Genomic DNA, 9,055 nt, shown 5'->3' on the forward strand with positions numbered 1-9,055 from the left:
CAGCCCCTTATCTCGTTCTTTTTTTACACTTTTAGTCCTCCAAGTTTCGAAGTTGTCACAAACTGCCCAAAGTTTCCAACAAAATTGCCCTAAAAAAAGAAATCAGAATAGGGACGTTACACAGTTAGGAGAACCTACTACCAACAAAATAACCACCACGATCACACTCACGGCAAGAGAACGTCACCATAAGGAAAAATCATAAAAGCTACCTTGAGGCGACAACCCAACAGCACCACGATCAAGAAGAGGCCGGTCGAAAAAACCGATCACCACCAAACACCACCTCGGCACCGAAAGCCCGGAGAAACAGCAACCAAAACCCATCACCACCACCCACTGAGAACCAGAGTACCAACGGGGTACTCGTCGCCTGGCCAAAGAGAGCAACAGAACCAGAATCTGAATTCCGTCAAGAATTAAAAACCGGCGAGGATGCAAACCCAAACCAGAACCACGAAACAACCCAGATCTACGAAGAAAAGCCACATAAGCACCTGCAAACGAGAGAACGTCGAATGACCGGCGCTTTATTGCATGTCCGGCGAGATTCAGGCCAAAACGAAAGAATCCGGCGAGAATGCAGGGAAGGTAGATCAACGAAAAAAACAAACCGGCGAACATCACGGCTCCCGGCCAACCCTCCAGCAACTGCCACGGGAACGGCGGCAAGAAGGAGGACGACCGGAAAACCATGCCATTCACCGGAAAAAGAAAAGTCTCGCCGGTGGCTGGAAGAGAAAGAAGGAAGGCTACAAACCAGAAATGAAAAAAAAAAAAGAACACAAACGTTTTAAGTTAAAAAGAGGGTTTTATCGCATCTTACTATATTTAGCTTAAATAGAATAGTAAAAAATTTAGCGATATGTAAATATGTGGAAATAAATGTGACGTTTGATATCACGAATTTTGTGAGATTTAAAGGAATTTCTTTAGTTAATTTTCGATTGAAGCTGTTGTTCTGACTGGCCATCTTTTTAACATTTTGGGTTATAATTTCTATATTGCGTTTTTGTTTTTTTTGTTTCTTTTGTAAAACTAAATTAACCCCGTTTGACTTGGTAGCTATTTTCCTCCTATATACACACACACACACTAAAATTCTCGAATAAAGATCTCCATTTCTAATTTTATACGTACACACAAGATTCACGGCGGAAGCAGACTAGGGCGACGCCGGAGCGGCGGAAGGCGGTGCATCTGGTAACGACTCCGGCGATCTTCTTCAATCGGTAACGCCGTGGAGTTCAATCTCTAATTAAACCCGATGCTTCGTTTCATAAATTCGTGCCCTAATTATATTTAATTCGATATGTATTCACTCAGTTAGTGCGATTATTTATAATTGGGGGAAACATATACTACATAATCGTAACAATACCTGAGACGTCAACAATGGCGGAATTAGGTCAAGAATCGGTTGAATTTTCCACTTTAGTGACTCGAGCTGCAGAGGAATCTTATATTTCGTTAAAGGAATTGATCGAAAAATCGAAATCAAGCAAAATGTCGGATCATGAAAAGAAGATGAGTATTCTTAAGTATCTTGTTAAGACTCAACAGAGAATGCTTAGACTTAATGTTCTTGCTCAGTGGTGCCAACAGGTTACATAGCTCGTCTAATTTTATTTTATTTTATTTATTTATTTTTCTGTTGAATATATCCCAATATAGAAATATTTATGCCTGTTACACTGGGCTATAATAAGTATGTATAAGTATATGTTAAGGAATTAGGTTATTTAATTTGCAGGTGCCACTGATACAATATTGTCAGCAACTCGCATCAACACTATCAAGTCATGAAACGTGTTTCACTCAAGCTGCAGATAACATGTTTTTTATGCATGAAGGGCTGCAACAAGCTCGTGCTCCTATTTATGATGTTCCATCTGCCATTGAAATTCTGCTTACCGGAAGCTACCAGCGTTTACCGAAGTGCACGGAAGACGTTGGTATTCAGAGTACTTTGAATGAAAAACAGCAGAAACCGGTGTTGAAGAAGTTAGACACTATTGTGAGATCGAAATTACTCGAAACGTCACTCCCGAAAGAGTTTTCTGAGGTTAAAATATTTGATGGTACAGTGAATATATGTGTGGAAGGAGAGTTTAAGGTGTTGCTGACTCTCGGATATCGGGGACATTTAACGATGTGGAGAATATTGCATTTGGAGATACTTGTTGGTGAAAAAAGTGGTCTTGTGAAGCTTGAAGAAATGAGACGGTTTGTTCTTGGAGACGATTTAGAACGAAGAATGGCTGTTTCTGATGCCCCGTTTACAACTTTGTATACTATACTTCATGAATTTTGTGTTGCGCTTATAATGGACACTGTTATAAGACAAGTGCAAGCACTTAGGATAGGTAGATGGAAAGATGCAATTCGATTTGAGCTTATATCTGATGGTAATTTGGGTCAAAGTCAAAGCAGTGCTGGTGGTTCTATGCAAATAAGTCAAGATGGTGAAACTGAGTCTAGTGGGTTACGGACTCCGGGCGTAAAGATTCTTTATTGGTTGGATTGTGATAGAATCAATGGAACATCAGATGCAGCAACATGTCCATTTATTAGGATTGAACCAGGGCCGGATTTGAAGATAAAGTGTCTTCATAGCTCGTTTGTTATTGATCCTAAAACTAATAAAGAGGCGGAATTATCCATCGACCAGAGCTGTATTGATGTTGAGAGTTTGTTACTCAGAGCTATATGTTGCAATAAGTATACTCGTTTGCTTGAAATATATAAAGAATTGGGGCAAAATAATCATATTCGACGAGCCGATGGTGACGTTATTCTTCACTGTCATGTTGATGAAACTATTGCCGAGTACAGTAAGGTCAGTATTGTGGTTTGATTATATAAACTTTGAGATAGCAATAAGTATCTATAAATTCAAATTATCTATCTAGTGTGGGTTGTACTCACATGGTTTATACAATTAAGTATGCTCATTTTGTTGATATGTTTCTTTGTTTTATTTCTATGTGCAGGATAACAGTTCAGACTCTGAAGGGCAGGAAGTACTACGTGTGCGTGCTTATGGTTCATCTTTCTTTACGCTTGGAATGAATATAAGGTCTTACTTCAATCTATGGATATAAATCTTCGCTACAAAAATGTTTTTTTAGCTTTCAGAACTAAACAAATTTTATTCTCTTTCACTACACACATATCCGAAAGGAAATTTGAACATTAGATTCACATAAATAAGAAGTTTGTTCTTTATAACTGCAGAACTGGGCGCTTTCTCCTTCATTCTTCAAGAAGTACCATTTCATCATCAGCATTAAAAGAATGTGAGGATGCAATAAACCAGGGAACTATTACTGCTGCTGAAGCATTTATAAGCCTAAGAACCAAAAGTTTATTGCATTTATTTGCATCTATTGGGAGGTTTTTAGGTCTTCAGGTATCAACTTTTCTCAGACACATTAAAAGTTATTATATCGTTTCTTACTTTTTTAATGGATTATAAACATGGAGGTTTCATATATCTATATTCTTGCAGGTGTATGAACATGGGGTTTCACCTGTAAAGGTTCCAAAACATGTCATGAATGGTTCCGATATGCTTCTTATGGGATTTCCTGACTGTGGGAGCTCTTATTTTCTGCTGATGCAACTCGAAGATGACTTTAAACCTATTTTCAAATTGCTAGAAACTCAGCCAGATTCATCAGGAAAGCATGAATCATCTGGTGTCTCCAATATTGTTACTCGTGTTAAAAACGTTGATATAAATGAAATGCATATGCTTGAAGGGGAACCCGATTCAGCCTGTCTTGAATACGGTGGCCTAACATCTAATAATGACATTGGCAACAATCACACTTCTGACCATAGTCTTCTTTCCGATTTGGCCGTTGAAGGTTCTGGTCTAACTGGTTTTTCTTCCATCGTGGATGAAATATTTGAGCAAGAAAGACGGTCGTCCGTATCTGCGTTTTCTGTACAGAATTACAGTCACGGTTCTGGACAAATAAGTTCTCATGCTGATAATTCTGTGAATCTTACGAGTGTAGGTTCGAATTGGAATGGTGTGTTGTATCCGGCGAGTAATTACAAGGGGAGGATGCCATCTGTTTCAACGAGCTCAATCACTTCAAGAAAGTCGTCCAGTAAGAAGCTGTCAGCTTCAAAATCCGAACAAGATTTGGCTTCAAGATCTCCACACTATACAGTGGATGATGATCATGCACCAGATGCAGGAACTCGGTCTGCTCGGCTATCATCTCGAGCTTCTGCAGCAAGTGCAAGAGGAAATGCTTTAAAAAAGTCGGTCATTGGAACTTCAGGTGGGTTTTTCTGAAGTTTTTGTGTCGATTTAAACCCATCTACTTATAGTTTAATTTGGGGTATGTTTTATAACGGGTCAAAAGTACATGTAAAAAACTAGCTAGTTAACTACAAGGAAATGGATCAAACAGGTAAATAGTAATTTTTTTTTAATAAATAGTTAGATCAGATTATTATTTACAGTTCCAGGGTTGAGCATATTTTTAGTTTTACAATAGTATAAATAGCATAAAGCTCCATAAAGAATGTATTAAATTCTATATTAAGTTGTAACTCCTAAAACTTAGGTGACAGAATAGCACATTAGTCATCTGTAGGACATGAAAAATATGTAAAAAGTTGTTTTTAGTTCGCTGAATGCCTTTTTTGACCTGTTATCCAGCCACTTGTCCCGACCATTTTTTCACCCGTACTTATTTTGTTTAACAGTTCACTCTATACATTCTTCTTTATTTTTCTCAGCTCCTGTACCAGGCTCCCCAATTACTCAGATCCATAAAGACAACGTATCACGAAAACGTACATTGTCGGACATGCTAGACTTACTTCCATCACTCAAGTCCTGCGAAAGCCTTGAACCGTCTTTCAAGAGAACAAAATTTCAAAAAACAAATCAAAATGAATTGGGTGTGGTCAGCAATATTGAGAAATACAGATATGTGAATCTTATAGGAGAGGTAAATAAAGGCGATGCACCTTCCAGTATCTATGTGTCAGCTCTTCTACATGTAGTCAGACACTGCTCACTCGGCATCAAACATGCTCGGTTGACTAGTCAAATGGTTGCTCTTAACATTCCATATGCTGAAGAAGTAGGTCTGAGAACTGCTTCTACGAACATATGGTTCAAGCTCCCGTTTGCAACCAGTGACACATGGGAACACATATGTTTGAGACTTGGGAAACCAGGAAGTATGTATTGGGACGTAAAAATTAACGACCAACATTTTATGGATTTATGGGAGCTTCAAAAGGGAAATGTTAATACTCCGTGGGGTTCGGGTGTTCGGATTGCTAACACATCTGATATAGATTCGCATATTCGTTATGATGCTGACGGCGTTGTTTTGACCTATAATTCCGTTGAAGCAGACAGCATTAGAAAATTGGTTGCGGACATACAACGGTTATCTAATGCTCGGACGTTTGCTTTAGGAATGAGGAAACTACTGGTTGTTAAAACTGACGAGAAAACAGAAGAAAGTCAATATAATGGTGATGCTAAAGCACCCATAGGAGGAAAAAGTGGGTCCGAAGCAGGGGATAAATACTCGGAACAGATGAGGAGAGTGTTTAAAATCGAGGCAGTTGGTTTAATGAGTTTATGGTTTAGTTTTGGTTCGGGGGTTCTTGCTCGGTTTGTTGTTGAATGGGAATCGGGTAAAAATGGTTGTACGATGCATGTATCACCTGACCAACTTTGGCCTCATACCAAGGTAGGTTTGACGTTCGTTGCTTTGATTTAGTATTTATACAGCTCAAATTTGATATAAACATGATTAAATTTCTCTTTTTTCAGTTTTTAGAGGATTTTATCAATGGGACCGAGGTTTCATCTCTTTTGGACTGTATTCGTCTCACGGCAGGACCCTTGCATGCTCTTGCTGCTGCAACACGTCCCGCACGAGCCGCCCCTGTTTCTGCGGTTCCTGGTGCTGCTTCAACTGTCTCTGCACAATCAAAAGTGAACGCATATGGACAAATGCCAAATAGTTCGAACGCAAGTGTTACTCAAGCTTCTGGTCCTAGTGGGAACCCTGCTCCATCTGCCATGTTAAATGCTGCTAGTGTGGCTGCGCGAGGCGGTCCGGGAATTGTCCCTAGTTCACTTTTGCCAATTGATGTATCGTTTGTACTTCGTGGCCCATATTGGATTCGGATCATATACCGAAAATATTTTGCAGTTGACATGAGGTGCTTTGCTGGAGATCAAGTTTGGTTGCAACCTGCAACACCACCAAAAGGTGGTCCCGCAGTTGGAGGATCATTACCGTGTCCGCAGTTTCGGCCTTTCATCATGGAACATGTTGCTCAAGAGTTAAACGGGTTAGACCCTAATTTTACTGGTGGTCAACCGTCGGTTGGACCTACCGGTTCCAACATTTCTGTTGCATCTTCTGGTCCCACCAATGGCAACAGAGTTGGACTTTCTGGAATGTCTAGACCTGGGAACCAAGCGGTTGGTTTTAACCGTGCTACAAATGCCATGTCAGCATCATCAAGTGCGGGTTTAGTACGAAGACCACCTGGTACAGTTGTCCCGGCTCACGTTAGAGGAGAGTTGAATACGGCGATTATTGGGCTTGGGGATGATGGTGGTTATGGTGGTGGATGGGTCCCACTTGTGGCTCTTAAAAAGGTTCTTCGAGGCATTCTGAAATACCTTGGAGTATTATGGTTATTTGCACAATTACCCGAACTCTTGAAAGAGATTCTTGGATCTATTTTAAAGGACAACGAAGGTGCACTGTTGAATTTGGATCAGGAGCAGCCTGCTTTGCGCTTCTTTGTCGGGTAAGAGTTAAAGCTTAAATTGATCAAAAGCTGATTTCACCTGTTACAGTTGGATTTTATTAGACATATTGCGAAACTGGGCGGGTCAGGCAGGTTATGTAATACGTTACAATAGTGCATTGCTGTCCTGATTGAAATTGGCTTGGCTGGGTTTTGTTGACCCAAATCCTAATGCACTTCAGTTTCTGAGATTATATATTATTTTTAGTATTGATTGTCCGGTGTACGGAATTATGTTGTCTCTTTCGATAAAATTTATGTAGTACATGTGCATTAATAATATACGTTAGAGTGACCCTTGGCCCAAATTGACCCAGTTGTCCCATATGACCTAATAAGCCTTCTAGGTGAAGTCTTTAGATTTTATCCTTTAGCCCATTAGAGTTGAAACACGGCCCAATTTGACCCACAGTTTTTTTTTTTTTAGTTGTTTTTTTAAACCATGTATTGTTTTTGCAGGGGATATGTATTTGCAGTTAGTGTCCACAGAGTTCAACTTCTTCTTCAAGTCCTAAGTGTAAAACGGTTTCATCATTCACAACAGCAGCAGCAGAACAACTCGGTTAACGCTCAAGAAGAATTACTTCAGTCCGAAATAAGTGAAATATGCGACTACTTCAGCCGCCGTGTTGCATCCGAACCCTACGATGCATCTCGTGTTGCATCGTTCATCACACTCCTTACATTACCAATTTCGGTATTAAAAGAATTCTTAAAATTAATCGCATGGAAAAAAGGTTTAGCTCAGGCCCAAGGAAACGATATTCAACCAGCACAAAAATCACGAATCGAATTATGCCTCGAGAATCACACCGGACTTTATACAAATTCAGAAAACTCATCGGCTTCGAAAAGTAACATCCACTATGACCGCCCACATAATTCCGTTGACTTTGGGTTGACCGTGGTTCTTGACCCCGCACAAATACCGCACATAAATGCTGCTGGTGGTGCTGCGTGGTTGCCGTATTGTGTGTCTGTAAGATTGAAGTATTCTTTTGGTGAAAACCCAAGTGTGACGTTTTTGGGTATGGAAGGTAGCCATGGAGGGCGGTCGTGCTGGGTTCGATCCGACGACTGGGAATATTGTAAACAGAAAGTGATCAGGACCGTTGATATGAACGGGTCATCATCGGGTGGAGATTTGAATCAAGGAAGACTGAGAATTGTGGCTGATAATGTGCAAAAAGCGCTACACATGTGTCTTCAAGGGTTGTGGACTGGCAGCAGTGTTGGAGCCATTGCGACATGACTCTCGGTTTCTTATACATGACACGAGAGCTGATGATGGTTTGTATGTTGTATTGTTTGGGGACCATTACATGTAATTTTAAAGTAGGCTAAAGTTTTCCCTTTGTATAAAACTGTTTAATTATCACTCCGTATTAACAATGTGTTTTGCCTCCTGTTATGAACGATAACAAATAGTAGCTTCAGTGAGTTAACTTATAAGTTTGGGTCAAAATCTCTAACTTGTAAGTCTCAGTTTTGTTTCGGGTTGTGTTTGACCCGAATTATTAACAGCATAAAAATATAGAGTCCGAATCAAAAAAGGCATAACAAAGTATTACTAAAAGATCAGACGATTTAGGATGTTAAAGGTGCTGGTATGAGAATAAGAAAAAAGGAGGTTCGGAGATGGAATAATATTGTTGACCCGTAGAGTAGAATAATACGAGTAAATAGAATCAATACTATTTGTCTTTCTACTAACAAGGCAGAAATAATACAAACTAGTCCGTACCGGCCCGCGCGTTGCGGCAGAGGCTTTCGGGCTGCGTATTCATATTTAACGTAGCGTTGTGTATTTACAGAGGGGAACACGACCCATGTGTTAAGCGCCGTTTTAGATGTCGTTGTGTTAAGCGTTTTTTAAAAAGTATTCGTTTCGAACGTAGTTAGTTTTGTTTTGTTCAATAAATTTTTTTCGAGTGTAACGGTGCTGTCGGAAAAATTTAACTCGCGGCGAGCAGAAAGATACGGGCTGTCGTTGTGTTTAGCGTATTTTAAAAAGTGTCCGTTTCGAACGTGGTTAGTTTCGTTTTGTTCATAAAATTATTTCGAGTATGACGTTGCCGTCGAAAAAATTTAACTCGTGTCGAGCGGGAAGATACGGGTTCTCGTCGTGTTTAGCGTTTTTTTAGAAATTGTCCGTTTCGCGTATAGTTAGTCCCGTTGGGTTCGTAAGATTTTTCCGAATTGAACGGTGGTCTCGGAAAAATTTAACTCGCACCGAGCGAGA

The 9,055-nt window shown here is 40.0% G+C and overlaps 1 protein-coding gene across 1 annotated transcript; it reads left to right on the top strand.

Moving 5' to 3' along the window:
- Positions 1 to 1,130: 1,130 nt before the first annotated feature.
- On the top strand, positions 1,131 to 8,266 carry LOC139902909 (mediator of RNA polymerase II transcription subunit 14-like). Its single transcript, XM_071885597.1, has 8 exons — positions 1,131 to 1,605; positions 1,754 to 2,839; positions 2,994 to 3,079; positions 3,238 to 3,412; positions 3,512 to 4,298; positions 4,762 to 5,735; positions 5,819 to 6,813; positions 7,273 to 8,266. Exons 1-8 carry the CDS (start codon positions 1,396 to 1,398, stop codon positions 8,063 to 8,065), a joined length of 5,106 nt encoding a protein of 1,701 aa, XP_071741698.1. The 5' UTR covers positions 1,131 to 1,395; the 3' UTR covers positions 8,066 to 8,266.
- Positions 8,267 to 9,055: the final 789 nt, after the last annotated feature.

This window comes from Rutidosis leptorrhynchoides, chromosome 3 (genome assembly GCF_046630445.1).
Source record: "Rutidosis leptorrhynchoides isolate AG116_Rl617_1_P2 chromosome 3, CSIRO_AGI_Rlap_v1, whole genome shotgun sequence".
In the NCBI taxonomy this organism is placed as follows: domain Eukaryota; kingdom Viridiplantae; phylum Streptophyta; class Magnoliopsida; order Asterales; family Asteraceae; genus Rutidosis; species Rutidosis leptorrhynchoides.